At 47.7% G+C, this 18,861-nt stretch overlaps 1 protein-coding gene across 1 annotated transcript; it reads right to left on the minus strand.

Moving 5' to 3' along the window:
* Positions 1-10,782: 10,782 nt before the first annotated feature.
* On the minus strand, positions 10,783-11,223 carry LOC137825008 (uncharacterized). Its single transcript, XM_068630680.1, has one exon. It carries the CDS (start codon positions 11,221-11,223, stop codon positions 10,783-10,785), a length of 441 nt encoding a protein of 146 aa, XP_068486781.1.
* Between the last annotated feature and the right edge of the window lie 7,638 nt (positions 11,224-18,861).

Raw genomic sequence — 18,861 nt, forward strand, 5'->3', positions numbered from 1 at the left:
GATCCCAGTCGAGATCCACGAAAGCTCGCCACATTACCAGAATTTTGTGGCTGAAGAGTCCAATGAAGAAAGGCGAGTGAACCTAGACTTACTAGACGAAGCCAGGGAGGAAGCAAGAATAAAGGCCGAGGCAGTAAAGAGAAGAGTGGAGCGACAGTACAGCTCCAAGGTAAAGCCCCGGCAATTCCAGGTTGGTGACTTAGTCATGAGGAAGGCTCACCCATATGAGCTAGAGAATAAGTTATCTCCCAAATGGACCGGACCCTTCAGAGTCACCAAAACCAAGGGGAATGGTTCGTACGATCTAGAGACTTTGGAAGGAGGTCCCATTCCACACAGCTGGAATGCGGCCAATTTAAAATTTTATTTCAGTTAAACTATGAGTAACGAAATACGAATTGTAAAGGGGACACTCTTTTTCCCTCTCGGGGGTTTTTTAATGAGGTCACCCAAGTAAAAGAGAAGTTCAAGAAAACGTTGTCTCAGTTTTTCTCCTCCCACTCAAAGGGTAAGACCAAAGGTTAAAGAGATAAAAGACAAAGACCCAAGGCAGCGTCAGGCGTCGCCAAGATGATGTGTCGCCAAGATGAGGCGTCGCCAAGAAGGGGCGTCGCCAAACGTAGGCGTCGCCAAGAGGGGGGCGTCGCCAGAAAGAGGCATCGCCAAGGTGAGGCGTCGCCAAACGTAGGCATCGCCTAAGCAAGGCGTCACCAACAGGAGATGCCGCCAAGATGGAACATCGCAAAGATAAAGAGTCGCCAACGTGAGGCGTCGCCAAACGTAGGCATCGCCGAATAGGGAGCAGACATCAGAATCCGAAGCAAGTAGTAAGAACACGTGCATTCGCCTAGAGGTCAAGATGACAGGTATGTCCAACACAAGGTAAAACCCGGGAGTTTCAGTCCTTGAGCAGGGGTTAAGGGATTCCTTTGGGACGCCCCCTCCTCAAGTATGAATAACTAGCCCCGGTATCAGATGGGAGCACTTCGCCTTGGTGTTTTTAGACACCCTGAGGACGATACGACGCTGCTGTAATAGGCCTCTCCTCAGGCGTGGGCACCAAGCACCAAAAAGATAAGGGACCAGTTGCCTTGGTGTTTGAGACACTCCATGGACGATACGACACTGTCATACAGGCCTCTCCATGGGCGTGGGTACCAAAGCGCGATTTTGTCCCAAGTGTTAGACACGTTAAGGGCACCCAGAGCAGGTCTCCCCTTAAGAGTGGACACTCAGTACAGGTAAAATAAACCCTCCTAAAAATGATGGAGGGGAGTGCCAGAGGTAATGCACGCAGCATGGCAGAGGAAGCAGAAGTAGACGCAAATATGCAAAAATAAAATGGGCAGCGCTTAGACGAAATCAAAGTATAGATCAAGAGTTAGGGTTACAGATAAAGTTCGTGATAACTACAGATTAGACAAAGGGCAATCATGTACACGCCCTATATTCATATGAAAAGCGAAATCAGGCCACCTTTTAGTGGCCTCCGGAGTCTAAATGGGATGATGATGAAGCCCCGTTCTCGGACCTCAACGCCTGGGCCAGCTGCGACCTTTGTTGTCGGTTTATCTTCGAACCTGCACCAAAAGAGACAAGCATGGTGAAGGCACCACAAGATAAGTCATGCGAAAATCCAGTAAAGGCGAAGAATGGGAGGTTTTAAGGTAATCTCTCGTACATATATATTTTTCCAAGTCCTCAGCGTTGTACTCCAGACTTATCAAGGCGGCAGCGTCAAAACCCCCCTCCCCAGCCAAAATTCGACAAGCTTCCTGGTCGTTCAAAGGCAACCTCTTAAGAGGCTTGGACTTCAGGGCTCTTGTCTCCCTCACCCAGTACAGTGGAAAGCCGTCCAGGGCGGAAGGCACGAGATTGGAACAACAAACCTTAGAGAACTTGCCCTTCCACCCTGTGAAGGAGTGCTAAAAGGGGGTTAGGAGGACCCTGCCAAGAACATTGTTGAGGGTCACCCAAAGGTTGTTCCTTTGCCTCTTCACCTCAAAGAAGTGAAGGAAGATGTCCACAGAGGGTGCACACCCCAGGAAACCAAACAGTATGTCGAAGGCTTTGACGAAAACCCAGCTGTTAGGGTACAGCTGGGCCGGGGCAGCATTGATTTCCGTTAACAGTTCCCTCTCGAACCTAGAGAAGAGCAGGTGCACGCCGACGCTCTTAAAGACTACCTGATAAAAGTACAAAAAGGGGACCCCGTCGTTAGCCCGCTCGTCCCCACACACCGACTCCCCTAAGGTGCAAGGAAGCACGACGATATCGTCATCATGTCTCTGCGCGAAGGCACGGTGGTCGTAAGTACTCCGGTCCCCCACATGTTCCCTCAGGGCCCTGACGGGAAGTAAGCTAGAGCACTCGTCGAGGAGTTCGCGCGAAGCCCACGCGTAAAGATCCTTAGGGTTGACTCTAGGGGAAGGAGGATTGGTAGACATGTTGGCACAAGCTGTCAGTGAAGGAACTAAAAGATCAAAGGAGAAAAATGCGGTAGAAGTGCAGAAGGGAAATGTCAACGAGAAAAGAATGCAGGAAGAACTCTTTGGAAGGAGGAGGAACAGTGCGAAGAAGATGCGAAAACACAGAAACGATGAGTGCAAGTACGAGATTTCAAAGACCCAAACATTATAGTTGAGGCGCCAAAGGACACGAAAAGGGGCACCGCGCGATCGAGCCACGTGTCAGGAGAGTGGAGGACGACCTTTAGCGTCACTTTTTCTCGTTCAGAGAACGTCGTGTCGACAGAGTCCCCGAGGGTACGACACGCCGGCGAAGAAGAGAACATCTTGTCAAAAGCTCATAAAATGTCAAGATTAAATCGAGCAGGGGAACGTCCCATCAGCAATATGGAAAATGCCACGTGGATGGCGTGGACGAGACCTTAGTATTTTCGCTAAGGCAAATGTCCCGCCCCTGGGCGTTGACCAGAGTCAAAGTCAAAGTCAACGTCAAGGCCAAAGTCAACAGATTGACCGCACCAGGCATCGCCAGGACGAGGCGTCGCCAGAAGGGGGCATCGCTAGGACGAGGCGTCGCTAGTAGAAGGGCGTCGCCAGTATAAGATGCTGATGGCGTCGCTAGTATAAGACGCTGATGGTGCCGCCAGTATAAGACGCTGATGGCGTCGCCAGTATAAGACGCTGATGGCGTCGCTAGTATAAGGCACTGATGGCGTCGCCCCCCGATACCCACGGGTAGGAAAGACTGTGGAGGGGACGACCCCACGGGAGGCTTCAAGCCCGCCTAGTGTTTGGCGTTTCTAGACACCCTGAGGACGATACGGCGCTGATGTAATATGCCTCTCCTCAGGCGTGGGCGCCAAGCACCAAGAGTTAAGGGACAGGTTGCCTTGGTGTTTGAGACACTCCATGGACGATACGACACTGTTATATAGGCCTCTCCATCGGCGTGGGCACCAAAGCGCGACTTTGTCCCAAGTGTTCAGACACGCTAAGGACACCCAGAGCAGGTCTCTCCTCGAGCGTGGACATTCAGCGCAGAATAAGAAGAAGAAGAAGCGTGAAAGCGCGAGATGCCAAAGACAAGAAAAATACGAGGGCCGGGTGAGGCTCTAAGAGTAGAGATAGCAATCCAATGACATCCGGTTTCTTAGGAATAGGCAAGCAATAAAGCGGAGATTAATAGCGAAAGTAAACCGTAAATTGCGTTCCCAGTAAATGTACAGAAGGGTCGAGTGCTACGAATGTTCAGATATTTACAAATCACCAAACCAAAGGAAAGACAAGAAGTAAAAATGGAAGCTGAGAGCCTGCGGTTCAATCCTCCAGGTCAAGAGGCACCACCTTTCCATCAACGATGTGGTTGGCAGGGTCGCAGTTCGAGACGTTAATCCCTGGGTTCTCGCAAGATGCTTGAGCCAGGGCCTCCTTGAAGCCTTCCTCGAACATGCCCGCCATCTCGTTGGTGAGCTCCTGGTTCGCCCTCTCCAGCTCATCGATCCTAGAATCCTTAGACGCCAGCTGCTTTTCCAAGAACTCCTTCCCCACCTGGAGCTTGTTGGATTTAGTGTGGAGCCTCTCACATTCAGCTTGGAGAAGGTCGAGGGCCTCGACCTTTGCCGCCAGGGCACCCTCAACCTCGGTCAGTTTCTGCCCCCGAGCGGCATACAGCTCTTCAATTTCTTTCCGCTGCACTTCGAAGGCACGAACCACCTCTTGAAGGCCAATGCTTTGGATTTGATGGTAGGTGAAGAGGGCCAACAGGTCTGCATACGCTTGTTCGATCTCGTGTGCATATGCTTCGGCCCCCTCCTTGGCCTCTTGGGTCATCTTCAGTGAAGCTTGGTGAGTTTCCTCCCTAAGCCCCCAAGCCTTTCCCTCCTCCTTCAGCGCCCCCACCTCCTGTTTCAGACTTTGGAGGGCCTGCCTCCCCGTCGCGACGCTCTGGCCCTGGGAGCGCCAGTCGAGTGCTACCGCCAGGAAGGCCCCCATGTAGAAGGGCATGCCTTCTCCCCTGTTGGGGTTTCCCGGCGACATCCCCTCGTTGAATCCCCGCGCAAACTGCCTGAAGACGGGGCTGGGGATCAGAATCTCGGAGGGAGAAGGAACAGGAGCAGGCGCGGGAGGGGCTGAGCCTGAAGCTGCAGCTGCTTCAGACAATGGTAGTGGTGGAGGAACAGACTCAGCCCCTTCATCCCGTTCTTCTTGGACTGTTTAAGGTGGAGGGCTGTCCCTTAGAGAGTCCACGCCACCACCTGGAGACGCGGTTGGCAGGGTAGGGACCCTAGTAGCCTTTCTCTTTTTGAAGACCAAGCCGACATCTGAGTCGTCACTATCAGAAGTTATCTCCAGCACCCTCTTCCCTTTATCTGGGGTGCTGGAGCACACGTCGACGCCGCGACCAGTGGGACCGCATCAATGGGAGAAGGGGAAGTAGGAGTTTGGTATGTTTGGGGAGAGGATGGTGGAGATGGTAGAGAAACGATGGGCGCCGTGGGATTAGGGGGAGGCACGTCAAGGGCGAGGGAGTCCCCACCCCCTTTAGCGGATTTCATTTGCTTTAAGGCCTTGGCGAGTGTGCGGCGCTTTGAAGAGTCCATTATCGAACCTGCGTCAGTCAGAATAACCAAGCAAAGATTAACTCGGGTGAGAAAGAATGAAAGCACATGCAGGCAAACCACTGAAGTTCAAGCAATTCAAGTAAGTTCACATACAACGATTCGGACAATCCAATTCAAACAAGACAAAGTAAGTGCAAGCAAGTTCAAGCAGACGTAATCAAAAGCAAATACCGAAGTAGGTGGAAAGGCCGTGGGCCTTGAACTCGTCGGCAATAAGCTTGGCGGTGTCGAAAACCACCCCGAGCCCAGCTAAGACCTTGCATACCTCCCTGTCAGCGAAGGCAAGTTCATCCAAGGCCTTGGGCTTGGTCGATATGGGCTTCTCCGACCAGTACAGGGGAAAGCCCTCCAGTGCAGTGGGATCGAATTTAGTGGCACGCACCTTGAAGAACTTTCCCTTCCACCCCTTGAATGAGTTTTGGAAGAGGGTGAGGATGATGCGACCGGCAACGCCGGAGAAGCTCATCCAGAGACTCTTGCCCTGCTTTTTCACCTCAAAGAAGTGAAGAAAGACGTCCATGGAAGGGGGAATGCCCAGGTACCCGCAGAGAATTTGGAAGCCCCTTACGAACGCCCAGCTGTTGGGGTGAAGCTGGGCAGGGGCAGTGTTGATCTCGGTGAGTAACTCCCTTTTGAAGGAAGTAAAGGGAAGGCGCAGGCCCACTCGTTTGAATACCATTTGGTAGATGAAGAAGAAAGGACTTCCCCAGTGGCCCTTTCGTCTACGCAAACGGGTTCCCCCAGCTTTACACGACACACGAAGATGTGGGAGTCGTGGGTCTTGTGGAATGCATTGAAATTGTATAGTGTGGGGTCCCCCCTGTGGGCCTCAACGTCTTCGACAGAGGTTAAGGTGGAGCACTCCGCAAGAAGTTCATCGGAGGCCCAGCGGTATTCCTCCTTGTAGTTGGACCTGGGGGGGTGGAGGAGTAGCAGTAGTCTTGGTTTTCGCCATCGACTTAAGAGCTGAAGAATGAAGAAAAAGAAAGGGCTCAGCGAAAGGGGGTTTTGAAGAAGAAAAAAGGGGGAAAAAGAGAAACCCTCGACAAACCCTACCCACGCGAGAAAGAGGAGAAAGACATAGGAACATGGAAACACAAGAACAGTGCAACAAGGCAAGAAGATAAACAGTCCCAGGCAGTTCATTCACACACAAAGCAAGGCAGTGAAGAAGAAGAGTCATTGAGGGGGAAAAGATCGTACCTTTGAGTATTGGAGTGGTTGGAGATGGATAGTGTGCAGGAAGAACGAAGATCGCAGAGAGCCTCGAGCGTTCAGAGAAGATGAACAATGAAGTGCGAAAGAGAGTGAATGGAACAGTGATTTCAAGCGCGGGCTCTGGGGTAACTTAAACGTTACGAAGGAAGCCCAAAGGATGTTAAATCAGGACCGTTCAATAAGTCCACGTGTCGAAGGATCATGCGCTCCCTGGAAGCGCAAGAGGCTCTGAATGGTGGCCGCGTGATGAGCCACGTGGCCAGCGATTAAGCGTGAACCAAAGCGTCACTTTCCCCGATTCAGAGGATGTTCCGTCAGCCATTAAGAAGATGTCATGTCAACTGCTCAGGGAAGGTCATGTCAACTGTTCGGGGAATGATGACATGTCACCAGAGTGCCACGTGGATGGCGTGGGCGAAGCCTTAGTCTTTTCACTGAAGACAAGTCATCAGCTCAAGACTGGGGGGCTTGTGTACCGTCCCGTCCCCGGGCGTTGACTAAAGTCAAAGTCAAAGATACGGTGGGACCCATTGAGGGGCCCGAGGAAGGAGGATGAGGCGTCGCCAAGAAGAAGAGGCGTCGCCAAGATGAGGCGTCGCCAGTAGAGGGAGTCGCCGGTATAAGGCGCTGATGGCGTCGCCCCCCGATACCCACGGGTAGGAAAGACTGTGGAGGGGACGAAATCGCCAGAGGCCAAGTTAGAGAGAGGAGAAAGATGGCTTTCAGATCGCAGTTATAATACCAATAAAGGTGGCTTCAGGGCCATAGTTCCAATACCAGTGGGGAGTATCCTGGCTCGTGAAGTCCACGCCACTTCAGGGTGATCCCTGGGATAGTTACGACCCAAGACAGAGTCATGCCCAGGGATGAACTAGGTGCGTGGTGCGAGAGGAAAGTAGATACACTCCCAGGGTGAGTGGCTGAAACCTGGGGAGCATGAGTTGGCACCCAGAATGTCACCCCCTGCGCCAGCAGCACTTCGAGAAGGAGGAAACTCACGTGACAGAATGTCCTTAAGATTGGGATACGGCGCCATGAGGCCCTCCACGTGTGATAGTAATCAAGTCAGGGAAAAGATAGTGAGTCAACGAGAAGTTAGCAGAGATAGTAAATGAGGACACATTAAATGTTTCCTCATCAGGTATGTTTTTATTCCAGTTAACGCTTTAAACGCTTTAAAGCGCTTTAAATGCCTCCATTAAAGGTTTTAAGGAAACGTGTTAAATGCGCCTTAAAGCGCCTTAAATGCACTTTAAGACGTGTTTAATGCAGGGTGGCGTTGAAAGGGTTTTTGAACGTTCGAACCAGGGATCGGACTCTTGGCAAATTTTCCCCAAAACACAGTCTAGTTGCTTGCTCGAGCCCTGAGGTTACGCACAAGGGACTAGAGAAGGATTGTTTGCCAGGACCAGAAAACAGTACACAATATACAGTTCATTACCACCTTCAGAGCGTCTTTCACGGTGCTCCGATACGAAGGTGCAGAGTTTTGGTGTTTCTTGTTAGCCGACTTGAGCGTCGTAGTGCAAACAGCCGCTAGGGCGCCCATTTGTTCACTTCTTTGCAGGTGTTCGCAGATTACCAGAAAGGGGTGACCTAGCAGACGGGCAAGGTTGCATAGAAAGACGTACCCAGGTCAACTGGTGGGAACAGTAAGAGAGGAGATCACGTGCTACCCAAAGAGTTAAAGTCGAACACAATGACAAGGAGTACCGAAGGTAACGCACGCGATATAGCAAAGAAAGCAGAAGCAGACACAAGTATGCAAAGATAAAGCAAATAAACATTTAGGTAAGGATCAAGAGTTATAGTTACAGATAAAGTCCATGACAGATGTAGATTAAGCAAAGGGCAATCACATCATATACACATCAAAATGCCACGCGGACGATAGGGCGAGGCCTTAGTCTTTTTGCTGAAACAAGTTATCAGCTCAAGACTGGGGGGCTTGTGTACCGATCAGGTCATCGGGTGTGATGACGTGGACAAGAGAAAGGTGGGTGGTCAAGAAGTCAACACAGTCACCGTTTATGGAAGTGACGTTCTGCGGCATACATAATCGGTTGTCGCCGCTTTGTGTGTCACCGACGTGTTATATAATGGAAGATCAGGTGGTCTGACATCGCCCAAGAGAGGCATCGCCAAGCAAAGACATCGCCCAAGAGAGGCATCACCCAAAGAGGGGCGTCGCCAAGTTAAGACGTCGCAAGGAGGCTTCGGGCCTCGACAGTCCAGAACAGTAGCAAGGAGAAGAGAAAGGTGGCTTCAAGGCCATAAGTTTTAGCACCAGTAGGGGATATCCTGACTCGTGAAGTATCCATGCCACTGCTGGGATACCCTGGTATAGATACGACCCATGAGAAGGCCATGACCAGGGGAGAACCACGTGCGTGGTACGAGAGAAAGGTAGATACACCCCAGGGAAAGTGACTAGTGATTGGGACGCATGAGTTGGCACCCAGAAAGTCAACCCACACGCCAAAAGCACTTCGAAGGACGGAGGGCCCACACAATGGATTAACCCTAAGTTGGGTTGCGGTGCTGTGGGACCCTCTGCGCAGAATAACGATCAAGTCAGAAGGGCACGTGGCAATGCACACGTGCTCATTAAAGGTTTCAGTGAAAGTTTACCAAGGTACACGTTAATTTAGTTTACGTATCAAATGTTTCAAGGCACATTTTTATACGCCTTCAATGCGCTTCAACGCGCTTTAAATGCAGAAGGTATATAAAAAGGGGCCTTGGGTCGTTTGAAAAGGGGACCGAGTTTTGACCGAATTCTCGCAGTTTTACACAGAGCACAAACCCTAGTTGTTTTTGCTGCGCACCCACTGTGAGCACAAGGCAATTAGGGCAACACAGTTTTAGTCACTCAGTTATTTCTGACCACCTTCAGAGCATTCGTTTACGGTGTTCCGATACAGAGGTGCGTCACCTTTGATGTTTCTCGCTAGCTGACTTGATCGTCGGAGTGAAAACGGCCGCGAGGGTGCCCCTTTGTTCACTTCTTTTTAGGTACTCACAGACGGAGCAAAATGAAGGTGCCCTAGCTCGCGAGGACAAACCACACGCAAAGACGATCCCGGTCAACCGGCGGGAATAGATAGAAAACACCTGGAATTACAGAACCAGAGATCCTATGAAAGCACTCTTGGTCTTTTTGAAAACACTTTCAGAAACCAAATCTCTTTCTCAAATCTGAATCAATACTTGTTGTATTTGTTGTTTATTTTGATTTGAATGAAAGCCTTATTTATAGCTTTTGAAAAGCATCCGTTTAAGGCAGATTTGAACAACTGAATCAGTTAAAACAAGTTTTCAAAAAACTGTTATGAAAACACACATTTAACCGGTTGAAACCACGATTTAATCGGTTGAATGAGTCACACAGTTATACAATTGATTCAAAAAGCAGTTTCAAAACTTCCAGCCAACTAAGTGACAAACAACCGATTATTTCGACAAATCAACCGGTTCTTTTCCCTTTTCTTGGAAAAGCACTTAGTTTCTTAAAGCAGATTTAATCAAGCTTTGTGTAGGCTTCAAGGAATGATCTTTACAAAGATTATAAACAACCTAATTGAAACCCAAACCTAGAAAGCAGCACAGCTTCAGGCTTCATGTGGATTTGATGCATAAAAACTCCCATCTTCAACATCGAGCCTGTAGGCTCCATTTTCGAGTACTTCCACCACGCGGAATGGGCCAGTCCATTTGGGAGACAACTTATTCTCCAACTCGTAAGGGTGAGCCTTTCGCATTACCAAGTCGGCGATTTGGAAATGCCAAGGTCTGAAATTGGTCTTTTGCTTCAGCTCCACCCTTCTCTTCAAGGCTTCAGCTCTGACGCATGCTTGCTTTCGTACCTCGTCGAATAGGTCTAGGTTTGCCTTCCTCCCTTCATTAGATTCTTCCACCATGGAATCATGGCAAGCTCTCCTGGATCTCTACAGGGATCATGACGTCAGACCCGTTAACCAGACTGAAGGGTGTCTCCTTTGTGGTGGATTGAGGAGTGGTGTGGTAGGCCCACAAGATTCTGGCACCTCTTCTGCCCATATTCCCTTAGCTTTCTCCAACCTCCTTTTCAAACCCCTTAGCAAGACTCTGTTGGCAGACTCGACCTGGTCTTTCGTCTAAGGATGCTCCACTGAGTCAAACACCTGTTTGATCCCAAGCGTTGTGCAAAACTTTCCCAACTGTTGGCTTGCAAACTGGGTACTGTTATCACACACCAAGTGTCTCAGGACCCCAAAACGACAACTGATGTTTCTCCACACGAAGTGCTGAACCTTGTAGGCGGTTATCTGTGCAATTGGTTCAACTTCTATCCACTTGGTGAAATACTCGATTGCCACCATTAGGTATTTAATTTGACGAATTGCCAAAGGGAACGAACCTAAGATGTCTATTCCCCAAGTATGGAAAGGACAGGGACTATGTATTGATCGCAACTCTTTAGGGGATGCATGATGCTAGTCAGCATGCTTCTGACATTGCTCGCATCGCTGTGCATACCTCATGCAGTCCTCCTTCATAGTCGGCCAATAGTACCCTGCACGAACGACCTTCAGGGAGAGAGATCTTTGTCCAACATGGCTTCCACAAATGCCATCATGGAGCTCTGCCAAGATACAGGTACACAGATCCCCACTCACACAGGTGAGGACGGGATGAGTGTAGCCTTGACGGAACAACTTTCCATCAATCAGGGTATAACTTCCTGCGTTTCTCTTGACCGCCTTCGCTTTTGCAGGCTCTGCCAAGAGCATTCTATCAGCAAGGTAACGCTGGTATGGTGTCATCCAGGTCTCCACTATGGCGACCTGCAAGACGTCCAACGATTCTTCTCCCGACAAGCCATAAACTCTTATTTTGGGCACCTTCTGATGGAAGAGGCCCCAACACCAATCCATTGAAAGGCCACCAAAATGTCAAATTGAGGCAACCACTGGAGTTATGGTCAAAGAGGGGTCAAGAGGACGAATTCTACATGTCATAAACTCTAGTGTAGAATAGTTTTTACATTTTTGTCAAAAGTAGCATAGTTTAATTCTTTCTTATTTTTGTTGAAACATGCAAAGTGGTACCTAAAATGCTAACCTAAGTTTAATTAGAGTTTCCTACTCCTAATTAAACTTAGGTCCAGCCCACATTTAGCCTAAGTGGAGCGTAAGGTTCTAGAATTCCTAGCACATGGAAGAATTCTAGAACCTACCTCACATGTGCTGAATTTAGGAGCCACTTTCCCATGTGCCAACATTTGAATTTCCCTCCACTTCTCTTTTCATTTTCAGCCCACTCTTGCTATATATAGAGGAGCTTGGGTCATGTAAATTCAAGATTAATACATGAGTGAAATTGCTGCCAAAATTGTGCCAATATCACTCTTTGCACAAAACCTCTAGGTTAGGCTTTTGATCTTCCTAAACCGTCACCTTCCAAGAAGAGTTGGCCTCACCACTCTCAAATCCTACCTATCATGCACCTTCAAGGTCACCACCACTCCTAGGAGGACCTTGTTCCATCTCCAATTCATGAAGCTTTCGCAACTCACCTTCAAAACCGCAAAGAAGAAGACACAAATCCATCACCTTCAATGTTTTTTGTGTCAACAATTTGTGCCCTCTTCTTTTTACCGAGCCGACCTCCAAGGTTTCCACATGACTGACCTCTACTGCTCCATCTGCAGTGGACCTGGGTGACTTATTGGTCTCCTGAATAACTGACCTCTATCGACCTCCCTTGCTTGAGTTCGCCTGCTTGGCCAGCAGGTATGCTCAAGCATTCTTCTCCCTTAGGACATGCACTAGTTTGAACGTGGGAAAGTGATGTGAACCAAAAATACATAAGATGACCGAGGATGCTATACTTGAAGGGTCATCTCAACAAGCATTTAAAGATGCCATCAATAGGAGGAATGGTCAAGGACCACAACACTTCAAGTTCTTCCTATTAGTGTTCTTAATATTGAGGCCGAAGCCCAAGAACCTCAAGGAAGGATTACTAGAAGCAAGGCTAAAGTTTTGGGTAAAGAGCATCAAATGCTTTCTTTTTTTAATTACCCTTGTATAAATTTGTAAATAATATAGGAGTAGCCTTAGGAAGATGCCAAAAGAGGAAAACCAAAAGACACCTCTCATGTAAGGCTCTTAGGCGCTACTTTAGAGTAGGAACTAGAAGAATGACTCTTCCAACTCCTTTCTCTCTTAGGCGCTAATTTAGAGAAGGAACTAGAAGAGTGGCTCTTCCAACTCCCTTGCCTTGTATACATAGAGGTGCATGGTGCCTTGTATTAAAAAGTTAAATGTTCAATATTGAAATTGAAAGTGAGGTTACTCTCTAGAATTTGAGTGGTTTCTTTGTGAGACTTGCTCTCCTTCTCTTTGTCTTATCTAGTGGGTCTTGGGAATCCTCAAGTGGCGGCACTCTCACTCATCTTGGAGCCTTCCACCATCCAAGTGGCGTGATCACTCCCATTGTCTTCAACCACATAAGTTTCTTCAACTCTTCATCTTCTTCTTCCATACCCATTTTATATCAAAAACTCTAAAACATGTTTTATTTCTTGTTCTTGATTTTCAATCGGTCAAATGTTGTTATTGAATGTTTCTAATCAATAGTTTGTCATTGGTTCTTGTTTTAATTGGTTGGAATTACTTGTTGATGTTCTATTCGGTTCATTTTCTTGAAATGGGTTTCCCATGGGTTTCTTGATTTGTGTTCTTGAATTGCTTGTAGAATCTTAATCCAATTCTTGAAAGTGTCTATTAATGTTCATCCCTTAATCAACTCACATCAGAAAGGCTTCCCTCAGGAGTGTAACATATCTCAAGTACGCATCCATTTGTTGATCCTTGGCCAAGTACTCACCCTTGACTTGCCCAGTTACCAAAAGCGAGTCACTTTTCACCAACAAACTTCGAGTGCCCATTTCCTTGGCCAACAACATCCCAGCTACCAGTGCTTCGTACTCAGCCTGGTTATTACTGGCCTTGAAAGTGAATCTAAAGGCATGCTAAATCAACAGTCCATTAGGTCCCTCCAAAATGATGCCAACACCGCTACCTTGCTGATTAGAGGATCCGTCCACGGAAAGGACCCACTGAAAGTCTCCACCGTCTACCTGGATGGCTTCTGAGGATAGCTCTACCACGAAGTCAACATATACTTGGCCCTTGATAGGCCCCATGGGTTCGTACTGTACGTCGAACTCTGATAGCTCGACTACCCAGCGTACCATCCGGCCTGCTACATCAGGCTTCTAGAGGACTTTGCGGATTAGAAAATCGGTCATTACGATCACAGTAAAGCTCTGAAATAGTGATGAAGTCGCCAAGTTGCAAACATTACTACCAAGGTTGGCTTTTTGATGGCCTGATATTGTACCTCGGGCCTCTGCAACACCTTGATCATGAAGTATATTGGCCTCTAAGCCTGATCTTGTTCTTGCACAATGACCGGGCTGATTGCCTGATCTATGACTGCAAAATAGAGACGAAGGGGAGTACCTGGTAGCGGCTTACAAAGGACAGGCGAGTTGGCCAGGTACTCCTTCAACTTGATAAATGCCTCTTCACATTCACGAGTTCATGTGAAGCGCTTGCTCTTATTCAAACACTGGAAGTATGGGTACCCCTTATCTCCTCCTATTGATAGGAACCGGGACAGGGCGGCCATCTACCCAGTCAGCTGCTGCACTTCCTTCACAGTGGCGGGGCTTCTCATCCCTATGATTTTTGCACACTTGTCCAGGTTCGCTTCTATCCCCCGTTCAGTGAGCAAGAATCCTAGGAACTTCCCTGCCTCTACCCCAAACACACTTTTTTTGGTTCAATTTTAGATTGTAGTTAGCTATTGTAGTAAATAGCTCTTCCAAATCAGCGACGTGTTGATCCTTCTCTTCCAAGGTGACGACCATGTCGTCCACGTATGCTTGCACATTTCGCCAATCATGGGGGTGAGAATCATGTCCATCAACCTCCAATAGGTAGCGTCAACGTTCTTCAGCCAAAAAGGCATGACCTTATAGCAATAGCTGGAGAGCTCTGTCATGAATGCGGTCTTACTCTCATCACGGGGGTGCATGCAAATTTGATTGTACACCGAGAACGCATCTAAAAAGCTCAGAAGTCGGCAACCTGAAGCATTGTCCACCAAGGAATCAATGTTGGGCAGTGGGTTTGAATCTTTGGGACAAGCTTTATTTAGGTTTGTAAAATCGATGCACATTCTCCACCTTTCATTGTCCTTCTTTACCAATACCATATTTTCTAGCCACTCTGGGTACTGGATTTCCCTTATGTGGCCAACTTTCAAGAGCTTTTGGGTCTCTTCTTTGATGACTAGACGTCCTCTTCATTGAACTTTCCTCTCCTCTGTATTACTGGCCTGACTTTCTCATCCATAGTAAGTCTATGGCACAAGAAGTCAGGGTCTATGCCAGGCATATCTGCAGAAGTCCATGCAAAAGCGTTATGGTGCCTCTCTATCACCTCGACGATCTGATCTTCCATCTCCTGACCTAGTGAGGAGCCGAGCTTGAACTTCTTCCATTTGATCTCTTTTTCCTGAACCTCACCAGCAGGCTCAGGTTACCTTTCGCTGGTGCCTTCCGCTCAGGTGGTCATATCAGGTCCCTGTGCTTGGGCAGTGACCATACATACTCCCCTTCTGCTTTTTAGGCTATTTTCATAACATTTCCTCGCCACCTTCTGATCAGACTTTATGATGATTACCACTCCCTCAAGGAAGGGCAGCTTCATCTTCATGTGCATTGTCGAGGCCAATGCGCCTAACTTGTTCAAGGAGGGCCTACCGAAAAGCATGTTATAGGCTGAAACAGCGTTAACAAGTAAATACCTGATACCAATTGTGCGAGATGAGGTCGTCCTCAGCTCCACATGCCCCCGAACCTCCACCTGATCTCTAGCAAAACCGAACAGGCAACCGTCATATGGTCTCAGCTGGTCAAGCGACAACTGTAATTTATTAAATGTTACCCAAAACATCACGTCGGTCGTGCTCCCCTCTTCAATGAGAACCCCGTGTACTCTTCTTCCCACGGTAATGACCGAGATCACTACTGGATCATCCTCGTGTGGGACCATGTCTCCCAGATCAGCCTTTGTAAAGCAGAGATCGAGCTCGACTGACTGATCAGACCCTCATGCCTCTACTACCATCACCTCCCTCGCGTACTTCTTATGTTTGGAGGCGGAACATCCCCACCTGAAAATCCTCCTGAAATAGTATTAATCTCGTCGTGGAAAGGTACCTCATGTCCTTCGTCTGCTAGAGGAAGCTCCTCCTTTGACCCCTCCTGACTTCCTTCCACGTACTCTTTTAGAAACCCATATTTTATCAAGCCTGTTAGTTGGTAGCCTAGGGTTATACAGTGCTCAACGTCATGCCTGAACGCTTTGTGAAACTCGCACCAAACCTCTTTGCGCAGTCCTAAATTCTTATCAGATTTCGGGGGGAACCTCAGTTTGTCTATCATTCCCGGCATAGCTAATAACTCCTTGTAAGTCATTTTGAACTTTGGTCGGAAAGGCAGGTCATCTCTCGCCTTCGTCATGGTTTGGCCCTTCTTTGGTGCGTAGGGTGCTCGTCGTACGTCCGACCTCTTCTTGGTTACAGCTTCATGTACCTTCAAGCGTTGAGCTCGATTGCCCTCCTTGGGCTTGGCCTGTCCTGGGTACATGCTACTACGCTTCACTGTTACAGCTTATTCCGCGGTGATGTGGGCGACAACTTCTCGTCGAATTTCCCCAAATGTCCTTGCCCGATTTTTGATCAGCGACTCGCTGAACGGTCCTAACATGATCCCCTGCCCAAAGACATGGACCATCAAGGCCTCATCCTGAGTCTGGAGCTTTACTACGAACACCCCAAACCTGTTCAAAAATCCTTCAAAGGTTCTCCATGTCTCTACTTCACACTGAAAAGGTCGAAAGGGACCGGCGGTTGAGCTTCGTTAACAATGAATTGTTCCCTGAACAATCCAAAAATTGATCGAAAGAGGTGATGTGACCGTCTGGGAGGCTAACAAACCACTGTAATGTCGTGCCTATGAACGTGCCCATAAACATCTTGCAATGCATAGCATTAGTTCCTCCCGAGATCATCCTCTGGGAATTAAATGTTGTAAGATGGGCCTCGGGGACTTCTGCACCTATAAAAACAATCTTGGGCATTATTAAACTGGCTGGTATGACAACGTCCATAATCGCCAGTGAAAATGGACTGGGGCGAGCCCTTTGTTGAGTAATTGGGCCTCGCTCCTCTGTGGAGCGTTCATTGGCTTTGCGTAACTCCTCATTACTCGCCCGTGACGCATCTATTTTTGCCATGAACTGGTCTTGCCTGAGCACTTATTCGGCTTGGACCTCCGCCATGAGCCTCTCCTACTCAGCCTTGGATGTCGCTATCACCTCCTAGAGAGCACTTACAGTCTTCATAAGCTGTTGTATGGTGGGGTTGTCACTCTCTTCAGATCCTAACAGACCTTGCCTTTTATTCCTCATCACGTCCAAGAACTCGAGCACGACTACGGGTGGGACTTGGTTTTCTTGGATCCCATGGTGGACGCCAAATGTTCCTACCAGCTGACATGCTCGCCAATTGACTCTAATCACAAGCTCTAGCTTCGTCTGTCTCTTCACGAATTCGTCCTATCTCTTACTGCTCTTGAACGTAACTCCATTGAAACAAATGGGGCCCTAACTGTTGATTGCACTTCGATGATCAAGTCAGTACAAGGCTTATAAAAAACAAGAAGTAGTAAGTTTCAGTCTTAGAAATAACATACCTTAACCTGGGGTCTCAAACCCCTTTTATAACTTACCTCTTGTAACAGCTTTCTCTCACGAGAATATAAACTCAACTGAAAGCATACTCACCAGGAAAATGTTCTACTCAAGGTGATGAGGACCAAGGAGAGAGGGCGCCTAAGGCCCAAACCTAACAAGCCCAAGCACAACCTATGATCTCATCATCCACCATGCCTCAGAGGATTACTAGGAGTAGGGCACAAACATTAGGAGATGAGCATCAATTGATGTGTCTTTTTGTAATTTCTTTTGGTAGATTTAAATAGAACATAAAAGGGAGGTATGGATAGAAGTGTAGGGCTTAAGAAAAGAAGTAGCAACAAGTCACACCTTCCATGTGACTTGGTTTAGGCGCCAATTTCAAATGGCTTTCATTTGATTTTTCCCACCTTAAATCCGGCCCTCTCACACTATAAATTAAGGTGCTTGGCTCATGTAAAATTACATTGAATGAAGATTAAAGTTACTATACACAAATTGTGTGAGAATAGTGAGAATTGTTTCTCCTAGCTTAGTTTTATCTTGTGAGTCTTTGAGAGCTCTCAAGTGGTGGCAACCTCACTTATCTTGGAGCCTATTCACCATCCAAGTGGCGTGAACCTTCTTCCTAAGCTTCAACCACATAAGCTTTCCTAACCTTCATCTTCCAATTCCATTTCCATTCCATTTCAATTTCTAAATATGTTTTTTTCATGTGTTCTTGATTTCAATCAGTTCATTTGTGTTGTTTCTTGATTCTATTCGACTGAATTGCTTTATTTGTTGTTCTAATCAGTTCGTATGTCTTGTGTAATGTTCTTGTTTCCGCACCTCCAATTGTCATTCATAATCACATATAGTGTGCTTTTTCCTTTGGTGTTATGGAATTGAACCTTCACATCTACTTAACACTTGTTAAGTTAATGTCCAGTGGGGATTTTCCTGAGACTTCTCACCTTAATTGCTTAAGAATTACCGATCATAATTATAAAAAGTTTCACTAATGAATCAACCTAAAATCAACTCACATCACAAGGGCACACCCTCACGATGCTGCAACAGAACAAAATCTTTCCTCCAGGGAGTGTATAAAATAATAACAAAATAACCACCAGGGTACCAACTCATGTACTAGCATCAGAGATCAAGTCTGTTTACGTAGGCGCCCTCAGCGTGGCGCTACGCTCCTCTTCTGCATACATGCAACCTTACCTTTACGTGCCCTAACACACATGAGCTTAGGTTTAAAAGAAAATGTTTTACTTGAACTATACCCTATACGCACTAAGCGCACCCCCAGGTCCATAACTACCCCTCGCTAGCCACCTAGGCCTTATGCATGAAGGTTTATGCGAAAAAGAGACTAATATATACATCTGGGGCCCAATCACATGGATGGAGATCAAGCTCAAGAGGACATGGAGGCCAATCAACAAGATCAAGAAGAGGTAGAGGCACAAATGGAGGACGCCCATGGAGGTCAAAGCCCACCTCAAAGGCTTACAAGAAGCATGTTCCAAGCTTTAGGAGCTAGGGGACATTTATTTTCTCTTTTTGTAATTTCTTTGGTTGAAGGTGCTTAGAGGGAAACATTAGAAACCTCTTTTGTTATAGCATCTTTTAGGCTTTAGTTAGGAGCTTTAGAAGGGGGGGTGCGTTAGTAGATAGGTGTAGGAGTAGAATAGGAGGTGCCAAAGTGAAGGAAGAGGTCACACCTTCCTCATGCCTTGTAATTGGCGC

The sequence above is a fragment of the Phaseolus vulgaris genome, chromosome 8 (assembly GCF_000499845.2).
Source record: "Phaseolus vulgaris cultivar G19833 chromosome 8, P. vulgaris v2.0, whole genome shotgun sequence".
Classification (NCBI taxonomy): domain Eukaryota; kingdom Viridiplantae; phylum Streptophyta; class Magnoliopsida; order Fabales; family Fabaceae; genus Phaseolus; species Phaseolus vulgaris.

What these genes read in the sequence shown, in the direction of transcription:
- LOC137825008 (XM_068630680.1), bottom strand. Translation starts at nt 11,223, where the DNA reads ATGGATTGGTGTTGGGGCCTCTTCCATCAGAAGGTGCCCAAAATAAGA.